The 16,575-nt window shown below is 39.0% G+C and overlaps 1 protein-coding gene across 4 annotated transcripts; it reads right to left on the bottom strand.

Moving 5' to 3' along the window:
* Positions 1-432: 432 nt before the first annotated feature.
* elavl1a (ELAV like RNA binding protein 1a) lies at positions 433-14,947 on the bottom strand. Of its 4 annotated transcripts, none has more exons than XM_080751420.1 (7): positions 14,869-14,947; positions 12,608-12,667; positions 7,122-7,302; positions 6,376-6,479; positions 5,583-5,766; positions 4,933-5,158; positions 433-4,750 (listed from the first exon to the last, which is right to left on the bottom strand). In XM_080751420.1, exons 2-7 carry the CDS (start codon positions 12,641-12,643, stop codon positions 4,426-4,428), a joined length of 1,056 nt encoding a protein of 351 aa, XP_080607546.1. In that variant the 5' UTR covers positions 12,644-12,667; positions 14,869-14,947; the 3' UTR covers positions 433-4,425. The 4 variants fall into 4 exon arrangements, with proteins under 4 accessions (XP_080607546.1, XP_080607548.1, XP_080607549.1 ...); XM_080751422.1 differs by having other exon boundaries at positions 5,613-5,766; XM_080751423.1 differs by having other exon boundaries at positions 12,618-12,667.
* Positions 14,948-16,575: the final 1,628 nt, after the last annotated feature.

Below are 16,575 nucleotides of genomic sequence, written 5' to 3'. Positions count from 1 at the left end.
TCAAGTAACTGTAGAATAGATTCTACACATAGCCATACCATATATAAGAGACAATAATGCTCAATGTTACCATCAAGGGAAATTCAATATACTTTACAGGAAAATGCACAAACCCAACAGGAAAGCACATGGCCTTGGTATCTGCATAACGAGTACGTTTGCTTTTGGTACATTTTCATGCCAATACTTTTGTACTTTTACATGTAAATTTTGAATTCCGGACTTTTACTTGTAACAGAGTATTGCTACAGTATTGATACTTTCAAGTACAAAATAAATAGTACTTTTTCCTCCACTGGTAGAAAGTTAAAGGTAATATAAATGCACAAGACAAATGGGCCCCAGAGGCCAGAGGTCACATAACCAATCTTCTTTCATTTACTCATTAGAGAAGAGTACAATCCACTGCAACAATGATTGCTTCCAGTTTTTTATTGTTTTGTTTTTTATTTGTGAGGTTACAGGGGACAAGGATTTTTACCATTTTGTTATAAAAACATGTAATTTAGTTCATCATGGATATGATCAATAATTGCCTGCCAGTTAAGGAAAGCTTTCATTTCAGACTTTAAAATGTTTCTCTCTCCTGTCTACATTTTTTCCAACTCACCAACCACCAGTAAACTGAAATGAACAGGTAATTAAATACAAAATAAAATTAGTACATTTAAATATAAATTAAAGGATAGCACAATAACGGCACACATAGCAAATACAATTAAGGTGACTGAACGGACAACATATTTCAGTATGTAGAATAGTCCCATTTTTGGCATTTAGAAATTTAGTATGCATTATGAAAACTAATAAATAAACCAAAATAAACTCAACCAGTAAATCTCAAAGATCTCATAGAATACGGGGCATCTAGAAGTGCTTGTGTGCACCTTTGGGCTGTCCATCTTGTTTTGTAGTGTTCCTTCCAACAAAACTACACTGAATAAAACATTGTTTTCCTCAACTCTGAGATTTTTTAAATTGTTAGAAGACAGTTGCCTTGAGGTGTCAAAAGTTAAAATCAATAACCCATGTAAAAACGTTCAGAGGAAACACCACTCGAATAGAACAAGTATCAAGATAAAATAAATGATGCTATGCTTGCTGCTGTCAAGTACTCAAAACCTTTTCAACATTAAGGCAAAAATAAAATTAATGTACATGTACATGTAAATGAAATGTACCTTGAATACCAAGACCCCAACAGGCCATGACATTAAATGTTACCTTCTTTTGTGCTACTCCCAGCAAATTAAGAACTGGACTCAAGCAAATAGAAACGGTAATGGGCAAGACAAACTAGTACCTTACCTGCTCTGAGCAAGCTGCAAACTGCACAAAGATATGTGACATGAAAATGACAAGATATCGATTATATTCAAACTAAAATATTAATTTTAAGGCCTCAGCTTTAAGCTTACATTATGAAGACTTCCAGGGGCCACAGATTTTAGCAGAGGGTCGAGAAAATTAACTATAAAGAAAAGTGCTGATAGTATTCATAGAAATCAGGAAGAGGCAGCAATGTGATAGCCTTCCAATTGCTGATCGTCCTTTTTAAGTTGGTGACGAACAGATGTCAAGGGTCTACAATAAAGTAAATATATTAGTTTGTGAAAATGCTAGATACATGGATGATTACGGTAAGTCTCAATAACTTCATGCATGTTAACACCGTTGTTTGGAGAAAGGACATGAAAGAGAAAAATAAATACTGACTAGTTGAAGCTTTCTTTTTTGTTGATCTGACCTTATGCTTACCTCAACTCTCCAAAGTATTTTCAATCTCCCTCTCAAGTAGAATATTTCAACACACTTTTATATTCAGATGTCAGGACTGCTAAAAGTCAGTTGCAGGCTTGGCTGTTGGTTGGAATGGATCAACAGCAACTATTATCCATACTGAAATTAGTGAAATACATGCTTTCCCCTGCTAATTTATGTAGTTTACTCACTGGCCTACGCACAAAGGGATTTTGAAAACTCTCACCATCTTAACTAAAGGGAGGACACCATCTTTTCCCACCCTGCATCCAAGAGTTCCCTTGCCCATTCAAAGTTGACAGCATAAAAAACATTCTTTGTCCTAGGCTGGCTGTTTTTAAGAGAACAAAGGGGCAGGTAGCTAGGTAACTTATTTAGTGGATACTGAACAGCAACCAAATCCAAATCATTGAGTCAAAGACTCACCTCGGCAAGGAAGGGTAGTGTCTATAAAAACGCAGAATGCATCAGTTACTCTACGGTTAAACAAAAATGTAAATGAACTCGATAAGTAAATAAAAAAAACAAACCAAACAAAACTTTCAGCAAAACAAAATAAAATTTAATGGTTGTATTTTCAAAGTGAAACAATCAAAACAAAGAAAGAAAATAAAGCAAACCTAACAGAGAGAGGGGGGGACTGTTAAAGGCCATTAATTCTCCTTGAACTTTTTAACTTGAAGGATTAGAATTCTACACCTCCAGAAAAGGTAAAAAAAAAAAAAAAAAAAGTTTCAAACTAAAATGGTTTCAAAAAGAAAGAAAGAAAAGAGCCAGACAGTCCTCAAGCTGCATGTCCATGTGGCCACTCGCCCCCAGACCAGCCTCACATAAGAGCTGTCCTGAGGGTCTACTCTCTGAACTGTGAGAAGTGTTACACCACTCGTGGTGTGGAGCTGTCCAGAGTAACATTGGTCAACTCAACTCCAGCCTTCATGTTCTCTACGACACCATCGTCAGACCTGCGAATGACGTTGTCGACTACAACACCAGATTTTCAGTAATCAGTGAGAAGGATGTGAAAGACATTAAAGTCTCTGTCAAAAACGTCCATAAGACACTGTAGAACTTCATTCGCGCTGACACCATTCTGATTATTAACAGCCTAGATATGGACCTATGTCTGTTGAAGTTGATCCATGGTGTGGTTGGGGACACCTCGGTGGTCTTCCCCAACCGTCTGGGGCCACCTCACAAGGTGGCCCTGCCTGAACACCCTCGTTGCAGACCACCATGTCAGGACAGTGTTTGTGGCCATGACACTGCAAGCCCGGGCTTGCAACGAGCTCATGTTATGGAAGATCAAAGAAGATGGAAAGGTCTGGAGATTTTGAACCAAATTAAGATCTTTCTCGACCCTGTCCACACAAGAACAGTCACTGAAGAAAACAAGAATGTATAATAACTAAGTAAGCAAATACAGTATGTTTTGTGTATTTACTGTATATGGGCGCTGATGGCTTGAATTGTTTTGATTTTGTGCGTGTTTTGTACTGTAGCCCTGCGTTATGGCTGTTAAAGGTGTGACCGACTTTCATTTGAACATAAATACCAAGCAAAGTTGTGTATTAAAACCCTGGTTGGTTACAAAAACCCGTAAAAAAAAATACTCAAGGGGCAAATTTTGCTTCTCAAAATATTCATGGTCTGACACATCCAGGGCAGAAAATCCAAATTTCCCATGTCTTTGGTCCATCTTCCGTAATGTTTAACTTGGGCTGTGCTTTTGTCACAGGACTAATCTTTGAGATACAGCGGTTTATATATACTATATATATTTAAAAAAAAGTCACCTCCACATTGATTACGAAACAAAAACACATTTTCCCCTCATAAGCTGGCCATGTTTAAAACTCTGCCCCACCAAGCGAGGGAAGCAATAACATAAGATAACATTGAAAAAGACTGATATCAATAGCCTAAAACAGATTGGTTAAAAGTGCTTTTGCTCCTCAGATTGACTTGAGCCATTGTGAGTGGGTTTTTCTGATAAATTAAGGCATCTATTTCTACATAAGAGTCCAGGACACAGCACTGTTATCTCAAATTAAAAAACAAAAGGAAATATTGACCAATGCCTCCAAGCAAAGCACTCTTCTCTCGTGATATTCTTTTTTTCAGTAAACCGACACATCATAAAGCAACTATTGAAATGTCTGACAAATGGGAAGAGGTGCGCAACGCTTCCCCCTCTAGTAACTTATAGTCCACTTCCAGCACGCTGGCGAAAGCCTATCTCAGGGCACGTACAGGCCTTCATCCCACATCTGGTCCCTATAATGTCTATTTCAAATGCAGCACAAAAGGACAATATTCTACAGCTTTACAGGAAGAGAAAAAACGTATGAAATTGGTCACCCCCCACCCCATAATTACAACTATATTCAGAGCATTCCCAAGTATGAGTATAAAGAAAAAGGAAAAATAGGAAAATAAATGAAAATGAAGGGGAAAAAAAGCCTACAAACGCACTTTCTTTTAGACACAAGTACAAAGAGTTAATTCCGCTTTGAGTGAGAATACACTAAGAACCAATTTGCTATGCCAAACTTTGCCAACTTATACCTCTATTGTCTGCAATGAAAGTCAGGCGCATGGTTGTCATTGTGTCCATCTCTCTCCTGCTCGTCCAAAGTGTCCAGCTCTCTCTCACTCTCTCTCTCTCTATTTGTGACCCTTGGTGGTCTTGAAGGACACTTGCAGGATCTTGTCTCCAAGTCGGTAGCCGTTGAGACTGGCGATGGCCATGGCCGCCTCTTCGTAGTTCGTCATGGTAACGAAGCCAAAGCCTTTGCACTTGTTGGTGTTGAAGTCTCGGATCACCTTGACATTGGTGACAGCACCAAAGGGCCCAAACATCTGCCAGAGTATGCCCTCGTCAGCATCCTGGCCCAGGTTGTAGATGAAGATGCACCAGCCTGAGGTGGCGTTTCCTGGCACACTCACCCCACCCATGCCACCCATGTGATCAACACTCATGGGGGAAAACCTGAGAATAAGGAAACATGGGCAAGATTGTAGATATAACATCTGAAGATTAAACAAAGTCCCTTATGTGTGGAATACATTTAGGCTCTAGTGGAGAAAGGCTGTCTGATCCAAGATGATGGCATTTTCTAATGCTCTATAGAGTATATGTGGTCTTTGCACATCGGTCATAATTTCCCTTACCGGAACCTCTGTGCCTGGTGGTGCAAAGGTCCTCCGAAGCGGCGAGACTGGTTGTGGTACAGTTGGGAGATGATCTGGGTGCTCTTTGCCTGGTTTGGGTTAGCAGCAAATTTTACTGTAATCGGCTCAGAGGCTCCAGGAGGCTTCTGGCCATTCAGGTCTTTGATGGCGTCTTCTGCTTCAGCTCGCTTGTCAAACCGGATAAAAGCCACCCCACGGGACAGACCTGAGTAAGAGGCAATGGGTGATTGAAGGGATGCCTATTCAACTACAAGCTCTTTAATATGTTTTAGCCTTCAAAAAGTTTTGATATACAAGTGATGACAAAAAAGAAATAATAATAATAAATAAAAAAGAAGAAAAAAGGTGAAAACTGTTCTACATCGTTTTACATTATGGACTAATATATATTGATAGCAGTATACTAGCACAAAGTTTGACTCAACAAATTGCACAGGGGCAATACATTTTCAAAATCATGTGAAAACATCAAATATAAGTTCCTAAACATTGATCCACAAATAGTCCAGGCCGGCAGACAAAAGTAAGACAGAAGAGACATTTCATAGTCGAGCTGGTATCCGAGTGGAACCCTTTTTTTCTAAATTGAGAAATGATCTGACAGTACGGTGCATATAAGACAGCAATACCTTCTTCATTCTCCGGCCCTGCTGTCTTACCCGAAGCCTGGTCGACAAGCACGCGGGAGTTTATTATACGTCCATAGCGGGCAAACATGTCTTCGACATCTTTCTGGGTCATGGACTTAGGCAGGCCACTGATATACAGGTTGGCGTCCTTTATCGTGTCCGAGCTGGGCCGTGCATAGGACACCTGGCAGCAGGAAGCAACAAAAGGCTCATTACACCACTTAATTACACTCACAATAAACAAGAAAGAAAACCGGCTATTGTTATGACTTACATTTATCACAAGCCCCGAATGGGTTATTTAACGTTTATAAAAGGGGCAACAAGTCTATGTTTGTTGTTGCTTAGCATTCAAGTCACTATAATCCAGTGGATAGTTTGTTAACACAGCAAGCCTTGTTCATATATTTAAGCCTAAACAAATGTAATGATAAAAAACAGAGAAAACAAAAAACAAAGGCAGATCTGTCTGTGAATCCCTGATTGAGCTGGTCTAGATACTGTGCAAAATGAGTATGCTCAAAAGTACATAAGAAAATCATAGCAAACCAAATTCATAATGTATAAATGAATTCTGAAAGAACGAAACAAAGCATCAAAACAAAATTTAAATAAAATGTAAGTAAAATTCAGTAGACTGTTATTGTTAAATAAGGCAGTAGGCGAGCTATCAAAGCAGTTCCATTTCCTTGGGCTGACATGTACTAGCTAGGTAGCGCACGGCACAGGAGCCACAGGAGTTACATGACATGACATCGTTGGGTTGACAATAGAACACCTTATTGCACGTTACCTTGATAGTTTTGGACTGTAGCCTTAGTCCATTCAGTGTATTGATAGCTCTGTCTGCATCACTAGGGTTAAGATAGTTAACAAATCCGTACCCTAAACTGTGGCCTAGAGAAAAAAAAAGGAAAACAATAAAATAACAAAAAAAAGTTGTATAGTTAAAACAAAAAAACAAAACAAAAAAACAAAACTGCATACTGAATAAATAAATGTTTTAAACAAAACAAATCTACACATTTCATGCTAGTCGGAACAAACAAACAAAACAAAGGACTTCAATTAAACAAGATCGTATTTGTTGAAATAAATACAACAGCAGCCTGTGGGGTGGTAAATGCAATAAGAGTTTTGACAAACAAATAACCCAAGAATGAAAATAAATTTGCCATTTCCAATGAAGTCACTAAGGTTGTAGGAGCCAGAAAGAGAGCTGGCCTGTAAGTATGCCAATTTGAGCCAACATTGAGCCTGCATAGCAAAAACAATTAAGAAAATAACAACTGATGATGCCAAACGCAACGTGTCAATATTATTAGGTAACAAACAGTGGACCGGATACAAAGTCCACAAGTAACAGAACAGAGGTTTTCAGAGGTTGGGCCCCCCCAACTGTGTTGTAGCCATGGTGTCTGAGCTCAAGTCCCTTGACATTCAAAACCTATTGTGATAATGAACCCTGCCTGAGTATGTCTGAGTTCTAGGCTTGAACTGTGCATCAAAGCTCAACATGGGATGTTGAGTAAGCCATACCTGCAACTTTGTCCCGAATTAGCTTGGCCGATTCCACCTCACCAATGCTACTGAAGAGACTCCGCAGCTCATCCTGCGTCATGCTCTGAGGCAAGTAGTTCACTATCAAGTTGGTCTTGGCATCTTTGCCCTCGTCCCCTCCCATGTGGTCTTCGTAACCGTTAGACATGTCATACACCTCCTGCACATGGACGAGAGGGAGCATGGAGTTAGTGGTCATTTCAACTGTTTACTAGTTACAGGTGCAGAATTTGAATTATAATAATCTTACCAGAAAATGGCTTAGATTACACACATTTACTAGCATCAATGATACTAATAAATGCTGCAAGAAATGTCTGGACTGAAAATACATTACTTGCCAACACATCCACCCAAACTTTAATTGCAGCTGTCTATCTACACTATGATCATAGACCAAGTCAAGAATAACATATTGGCAGACCTCATATTGTTGCCAGTCACCTCAGCTAACCCTTTGACACTACTTTAAAGGGCAGCGCTGAATATGGATACCAAAGCATAGGAGCATTAACATAGCAGGCCTGTGCCTGTGATCTAACATGACCTACATACAGAATGTTGTTGTCATTCCACCAATAGTACAAAACAAAGATCAATGTGGATCAGAGAATTCCCAAGTTATAAGTCAATATTGAGAGTACAAGCAAGAACCTGATTTTCAAATTCAAACATACAGTAGTTGACTATTATTAGGCTGGACTTGCATAGTGATTTGCATAAAGCAAATCTGATAAGCAAGTATGTACATTAATGACGATGCCACAAGTATGTCACATAATTGTCAATACAGCACACAACACAGAATTAAATATCTTTTAAGTCATATTTCGTTTTTCAACATGCTTACGTACGCTAATCTGAAAGGGCCTCAGATTTATCGCTCAGTCTTAAGATAGCCTTTTCTTGGTTATTTCCTCTGTTCATGTGTTCTAGTGGACATAGTTGCCGGTGGCTGAAATGGGATCAGGACTGAATGGGGAACTAGTCGTGTGGTGAACCTGACAGTACTCCATTCATGCAATGGAATGGCTGTGATTGGGTATTCTGGTGGGGTAAAACAGATGGGCCTAAGAGGATGAATGAGTCCTGTATTAAAACTAGTAAACATGGGCAATGTTGTTGCGAGCAAGTCTGTGGTAGGGGATTTCTGATTCTCTCAATGCCTTCCTTTGGAGATAATTACAAATATTCAATCAATTCAGAGAATTTATTATTAGCGAGATACATTCGGTCTATACCCTGAGAATCGATTATTCAAATTGTCATTCGAAGACCCCTCAGTCAACAGAGATTGTTGTCTCCACCAGCCGAAGGCTGAGGGAGAGTATGTTTTCCCCTCCGTCCGTCCGTCCGTGCGTGCGTCCGTCCGTCCGTTTGTCCGTTACCAGCTAATCTCCGGCGCCGTTGGCCCGGTCGCTGCCAAACTGTGCACACACACTCCCTCGATACCAATTCAGAACCTCTGCCCCAAATATTTCACATGGGCCTGTTCTAGCGCCACCAGGAGGCCGACTTTTGCAAAACTAACCTTTGCCAGTACTCCTACAGATTTTGTCCAAAAATCACGTAAATCAGTAGACAGTATCTCTACAGTCATGTGATCGACATGGATGTGTCAGATTTTCCATATTCCATCCTGATTGGCTAAAACTGGCTTTCAAAGTTTGCAGGATTGGTCAGTTTTGAATAAAATGCCTGAAATCCTGAACGCTGTGTGCGATTTTGGTGAAATTGTGCATGCACATTCCCAATAGGCAGAGGAATAAATGCCACTTAAGAAAAATCAAATCAGCCTCATGGTGGCGCTATAACAGGCCGATTCATGTTTTCACCTATAACTCCACTTATTGTGAAATTGTGCACGCACATTCCCACTAGGCTGAGGAAGAAATGCCACATCAAACTTTTCAAATCAGCCTCATGGTGGCGCTATAACAGGCTGCCTGGCCTGGTGGAGACCTGTGCTCGGAAGAGCACTGCTTCTAGTTGTGGGCTCGCCTGGAAGGCGAGCACACGTATGTTATCTTCATTATTTATTTGTTTATTTATAGCTATATGTGTATCTCCTCAAAACTTTGGCGCGATTCATCTCCTACACGCTTACACCTTTCAACACCATTCAAATTTTTATGTGTTCAGCTTACTGAGGACACATGTGCTTGTATTTTTCGTTTTGAAATGTTTTGTAGAATAATTATAAAAAAATAAAAATGTTTAACTTTAAGCACCCAATGCATTTCCAATGGGTTTAGTGAGTGGGGACAGAGTGAGACAGAGGAAAGGGACCCATGTTTATGTTAAGGCGCTGTGGCTGCAATATTCACACTTCAGATATGCTATTTATATCATTGCGTTAACACAGGTCTGCTCTCTGATTTGATCCAAATATCTAAGCTGTGTGATGTATATATTCTGAGTTAAAACTACACATATCTCTAAATGTCCCTCTCCACTCTACTGATTGAAACAGCTGTGATTAAAGGCCTGTCTGTCATTGGCTGTTCTGTGGTGCTGCAAAGTAACCAAGTACATTTACTCAAGTATATACAAGTACTTGTACCTACAGTACAATTTTGAGGTACTTTTACTCTACTTTCCATTTTTGTTACATATACTCTACTATAAATACAGCATTTGACAGCTTCAGTTACTTGTTACTTTGCAGATTTTATTATTAATAAAAAAACATAGATGGACCACTTAATACTGCTATGAAGTTGATCTACAATGTGCGCACGCACACACACACACACACACACACACACACACACACACACACACACACACACACACACACACACACACACACACACACACACACACACACACACACACACACACACACACACACACACAAACAACTGTTACTGTGCTACTGAGGAGACGTTTGCTTGTATTTGTCTTTGAGACATGTTTTGTAGTGTTAGACATTTTAGTTAAAAAGAATAAGGTTTTAGGATCCCGGGCAATGGGATTTACAGTATATATCCTAGAACCCGCAGGGACACTCAGTCGTATTAGTGGTTGTTGGTTGTCAGGGAGATATCACAACCAATGCATTTTCAAATCAGATCCACAAACACAATAAAAGTCATGCTCCACTCCTCAGTCTGGAGTGGCCACATAGAAGAACGCCTTGGTTATAGACATAGTGGAGGACAGATGTGATCTGGGATTGTTAACCTACAGTATATGCACTCAATATACACCTCTAGAACACAGAGAATATGTAAAGTACAGTAAGGTTCAGTAGAGTACAGTAAAAGTACAGTAAGGTTCAGTAGAGTACAGTAAAGTACAGTAAGGTACAGAAAGGTACAGTACAGTAAGGTATAGTAGAGTACAGTACAGTAAAGTACAAAACAATAGAGTAAGGTACAGTAGAGTACAGTAAGGTACAGTAGAGTACAGGTAAGTACAGTAGAGTACAGTAATGTACAGTATAGTAAGGTAGAGTAGAGTACAGTAAAGTACAGTAAGGTACAGTACAGTAGAGTACAGTAAAGTACAGTAGAGTATAGTAAAGTACAGTAGAGTACAGTAAAGTACAGTATAGTACAGTAAGGTACAGTACGGTACAGTAGAGTACAGTACAGTATAGTATAGTACAGTAAGGTACAGTACAGTAAGGTACAGTAGAGTACAGTAAAGTACAGTACAGTACAGTACAGTAAGGTGCAGTACAGTATAGTAAGGTACAGTACAATACTGTAAGGTACTGTACCTTACAGTACCTTAAAGTATCCTATTTGTTGGGTTGGAAGCGAGCCCACACTGTTTCGAAGGAACAGTATTTCTAGTTTAATCTGTTGTTTGATACTCCTTGCTTAGTATTTTGAAGTAGGTCAACATTAAAAGACCATGTTAGGACATGGGAGACTTGTTTATAGGTTGACGGAAAAGTTAAAATAGGGAAAATAATGTGATTTATGAGTCAGATATCTGGCAACAATATTATGCATACACCTGCTGCATACACCTGCTAAGGCATCCAGGTAGTACCTTGGCATTTAATATGCATCCTGGATGATACAATCACAAGTGAACTCCTTTTAACACATCAAGTACATCCTCAAAAATGTATAGGATCCAATCCCTCTGTTAAAACATTTGGAGGTGGCAAGGAGAACGTGTCCAGATATGTAGTGTGGTGTGAAAACAACATATCCATGTCCAATTTAAGAATTAGCACTTGCACATGCATACATTCAATTTGTCTTCTGCATTTTATCCATCCTAAGTATTACGCAATGAGGAGGTGACATTAATATGGCAACTTAGGGGTTAAGTGTGTGGCTACTTCAACACAGGATGCGCAATTTGGGGGTTGACTGGCTACCTTTTGATTACAAGATACTCTATGGCAGGGGTCCCCAAACTTTTTCCAGTGAGGGCCACATAACTTTTCCCTTCTCTGATGGGGGGCCAGGGTCAGTTTGTAACAGAAAAAGTGTGACGATCGCAGGGGTGCCTATCGCAGGGGTTCAACGCGTCTGGTGACTGTACTCGCCGACAGACTCACGGCATTAAAGACGTCTTTCTTCTCGGGACACACCTCCTCCACAACAACATTCAAACATTTCTTGACAAACTCTCCCTCAGTGAAAGGTTTACCGCCGCTTGCGATCAGCTGAGCAACACGGAAACTGGCCCGAACTGACGATTGGTTCAGCTGAGTTTGGCGTACAAATGTAGTCTGCTGAGCTAACAGTCCACTTTTTAGCTTTGAGAGTTTGTCTGCTCGCATTTGGCCTTGCAAGCTATCATACTTGTCTTTGTGACGGGATTCATAATGTCGGCGCAGATTGTATTCTTTGAATACCGCCACCGTGTCTTGACAGATGAGACAAACAGCCTTTTCTTTGCATTGAACAAAAAAATAATCGTGTGTCCACTGCGGGTTAAATACCCTGCATTCTGAATCCATTTTCTCTTAGTCTTACCCAACCTTTTTGCCATTATTCCGTTCTGGGGGGCTCACGTTCACGTTCTATGACTGGGGCAAAGTGAGGTTGTAGTAGCAACATGTATATATATATTTTTTGCGTCATTGTTCAGGGGGCCGGGTCAAATGTGGAGGCGGGCCGTGTCCAGCCCCCGGGCCTTAGTTTGGGGACCCCTGCTCTATGGTCACACAGAAACACAAATTCTATATTTAGGTCATGTATAAATATTAAAGCTTCCTGCAGGTGGTCAAAGTAATTCTGTCTCATTTAGGTGTAATCTCTTCTGGAAACCTACTCATGTTGTGATCACTTTCACAACTCCATTTCCTGATTTGCCTTTGAAATTTACGTAGTTTCTCTTAACGTTATTTTCTTAATTCCTTATGCTTTCAAAGTGCAATCACAGAACTAAACCTGGATCTAATCTATACAGTAATCAATCTGGATACAAGACACCACATCTTAAAAAGGCCATAAATGCAACACTATTAATCGCCAACAGCGATCTTTACTCACTTTCAAGTACCTAATGTGTCCTCTCCGAACTGCCATGAAGACACTTCACTGCTCCTGAGGCTGAGGGGCGATAAGCACAATTAAATAAATACAAATACAAAAATGCAGGACACTTTTTAACAACTGAGCAAGGTTGCTTCTTCAAAAGGATTAACAATTAACATTTGCCACGCATTTGACAGACCACTTATGCCATGAACTTGGATGCATAATGTAATAAGAAAAATAAAATAAAAAGCAATCAAAATAGGGTCATTCAATCTAATCTAATGGGTTGAAAAAGACCAGGTGATTATTCTTCTGAATGTAACAGGAGAAATCTTCTGATGGTGTCAATACGACACGTTTACATGGAAATGTATTAAAGACAACTACATAAGGAGCAATATTTCAGTTTGCTGGAGATGCGTGTGTCCCGCCCAACATTCGTTCCAAATGTGCCATTCATTCACGTTCTCTCTTGAAAGGCGTGTAAGCAAGCACAGCTGTTTTTCCAAATATCTCCTGGGGGCGTTGACTTCCTACACTGCATTAAAGTGATCCCTGACTAATACGACAAATATGCCTTAATATATTATAATTGTCCTCTATAATTACAATGTAAAATTAAAAACACCTTAAATATTTTATTTCTTCTAGAAATAGCTAATCTTTCACTCAATAGGGGAAATGCCTGTCGCAAGTTGATGATGTCATAAATGTAATCTGTGATCTATCCCTATGGAATTTATGGAATGCATGTGCAAATAAAAACAAACGTAATACTTCCTATGGTTAATATGAGCATCAAATCAATATTTCAAGTGTGTTTGTGGTTTATTTTGCACATGCATGCCATAAATTAGACCACACATAACATTTATGACATCATCAACTTGCGACAGGCATTTCCCCTATTGACTGAAAGATTAGCTATATCTAGAAGAAATACAATATTTTAGATGTTTTTAATTTTACATTGTAGTTATAGAGGACAATTATAATGTATTCAGGCATATTTGTCGTATTAGCCAGGGATCACTTTAATGACTGTCCTTGTAGCTCATAATAATGTACACAAAATAATGTAACCAAATAGACGTTTATTTGGTTACACACCTAATCAATGAACACTGTAGTGTGTTTCTGATAGCCAGCCAGCACTGACTTGAGATCTGGGGCAGTGGGCCTACACCACTAGCGTCAATGTAAATTAGCTGGCAAGCCAACTGTCTGCAGGATTTATTATTCGCCTGCAAAACGTTACACACTGCGACGTAACAAAAAAATACACGAAATCAAAATGTCCTGGTACAGTCGACTCCAGTCATTCACTGAATGCAAGTGAATCCTTCTATCTATTCTATTCGTCTTTTGACGCAAAGTGAACGCACCTCGGCCCCATTTTAGAGAGCGGCTGTTTCAGCGTGAGTGCAGTTCCTCCCACGCACGCAACCACGGTTACGTTCAAACTGGTGACCTAATCAGTGGTGTAAAAAGTACTCAAATGTAAAAGTGTCATTGTCAATACTGCAATGTGGAAATACTCTTGTTAGGCTGCTGCAGCCACACCACAACACCTAGAGTGGAATCCGCCAAAGCCTTTCAATGAGAATGTAGCGGTTTCCATTCTCAATGAAATGTATTAATATTTTAGGCTGCAGCCTAAATATTAAATATTTAGGCTGCAGCCTAAATAGTTAAAACAAAGTCCGGAATTCAAAATGTACTTGAGTAAATGTGCTAAAGTATTGGCATCAAAATGTACTTTAAGTACCAAAAGTAAAATGTCCCATTTCAAAATGTATTCAAATATTTGAAAAAGGTAGCCATAAATCAAACTCTTGTAGGGGTCGCTTATTGGGACGTTTACTCCACGTCCCAGTCAAGCAACCCCTACAAGAGTTATGATTTATGGCTAAGAAAAAGGTAGATTTTGATTTCTCGACATTTACTTGTAAAGACAGTGTTTCTACATTGCAGTATTGATACTTTTACTTATTTGTGAAAAATGTTTACACCACTGCGGCATAGATGCACTCGTCGTGGAACAGCCTCCTTTACGTGAGTCACAGGATTCGACGTGCCACACATTTCTTTGTAACGCGACGACGGTCCGTGAACTGAAGGCCTCGGTGGCTAACATTAGCCAGTTAGCATGCCTATCCAACCAAGGCCCCAAAGCAGCATGGCCACAAATGTGTCTCCTTCGTACGCAAGTGTTATAACAAAAATCCCTCATGACGTTAATATATGACGTTTGTTGACTTTGCAATGCTTACCAGCTTAAAATGTCGGCGTTTTTCTTGTCTTGTATTTTCTTCTTCTTGGCGGCGGCTACGACGTTGGGCAGTACTCTCGTGATCCAAAAAAAAAAAAAAAAAACGTAGGCTAGAGCTGATGAAAGACGCCACGCCTACTTCTATTCTGCACTGCAGCGCCTCTTTGCTGCTGGCAGTGGTGTAAAGTAACTAAATACATTATGATTTTTGAGGTAATTTACTGCTCTTTCAAATTTTCAGTAGGCATACTTCTACTTTTACTCCACTACAATTATTTGAAAACTTTTAGTGGTTAGGCTACTTTGTAGATTTGGATGATCAAAAAACTAAAACATAGGTCTATATTTTGGCCATTTGAAAAAACCTGCTATTTTCAAAAGATTTTCATACATTTGTAAACTTTAAATGGGACATTCTGCATTATGTGTAGTGTAGGCCTACTTTTACTTTTGGTACTTTTAGTGTGTAGGCCTATTGTGTGTGATGCTATCTCTTCTTACATTTCTTCTTTTCTCGAAAACTTTCACCCACTTTTTTAGAACTGTAAACCTGTGATGTCATTTTTTTTTATTTTTTTTACTTTACTAGTCAAAATGTAAACAGCACAGAAGCACAGTAAAACACTTTTGCTTAAAGAAATCAAAAGGCCTGGGGACATGTTTCCTTAAGGCGAGACACTACAGGTGAATAGGGTAAAAAAAATAACTAATAGCTACAACTATGAAACTTTTCCAGTTGATTACTTACATCAAGACTAAGATTTTTTAAATTACAAGTTTTCTGAAATTATATGTTCAGATATGCAAATGAGGCATTATATGCGCTAATAATGCCTAATTTGCATACTTTTTAGGTACATAAATCTGAAGATTGGATAATGCCAGGTTCAAAATTATTGTTTCCCTTTCTTAACATATTAGAGACAAAAAAAATTACAGAGGGGATTTTGGATATCTCTTTTTATCACTCCATAAATCATAAAATAGTGTCAACAGTCATAAAAAACCCATTTTCGCCATGTTTTTTGTGATATAATGTGATGTAAATCAGACTATGAATGATATATCAACAAACCCCTCTGTAAATATCTTCAGGATATAGATAAGAATAAAACTGGAAGGTTTGGTGTATGTGGGTGCAACTGAAGTGGAGATTTATGTACCTAAGTATGAGGAAAAACACATTTTGGGAAACGGCCTTTAAAGATTGGACACACCCCCATCCTATTCAAACCAATTGTAACTTCAAACTCCATTTTAATCATGTTAGATTCATCAAAAACACCTGTCCTCGGTTCTGGTGACTCATACTGTCCTCCTAATGAGGCCATGTTTCTTTGATTCATCTTTTATTTATTTTTTATTGTCTATATATATCTATATTTTGTCAAATATGTATGAAAACAAATGCTGTTAACTCGGCACTTTCACATATGAAATGAACATCTATATGTGTATTTTGAACGTTAATTTTGCATTTGTTTGAAAGAAGGCATGTTTAGGAAGCAAAATAGTAAAAAATCACATTTTTTTACATTTTGATTTTTTACATGTTTTCACCTGCCATGTCTCCCCTTAATTGCAGCGTTGTGAGCTTGCAGCAAAGAGGTTTGGTGTTGAGGGGAGCAGACCAAGTACAGAGTCAAAGGTCAAGTTTACTAAGTTAAGGTTTAAATGTCTGAAAATACACACCCACATGAAACCATGA

Source organism: Nannobrachium achirus (assembly GCF_963921795.1).
Source record: "Nannobrachium achirus genome assembly, chromosome: 20".
Taxonomy (NCBI): domain Eukaryota; kingdom Metazoa; phylum Chordata; class Actinopteri; order Myctophiformes; family Myctophidae; genus Nannobrachium; species Nannobrachium achirus.
This window is presented reverse-complemented; position numbering and strand designations above follow the sequence as displayed.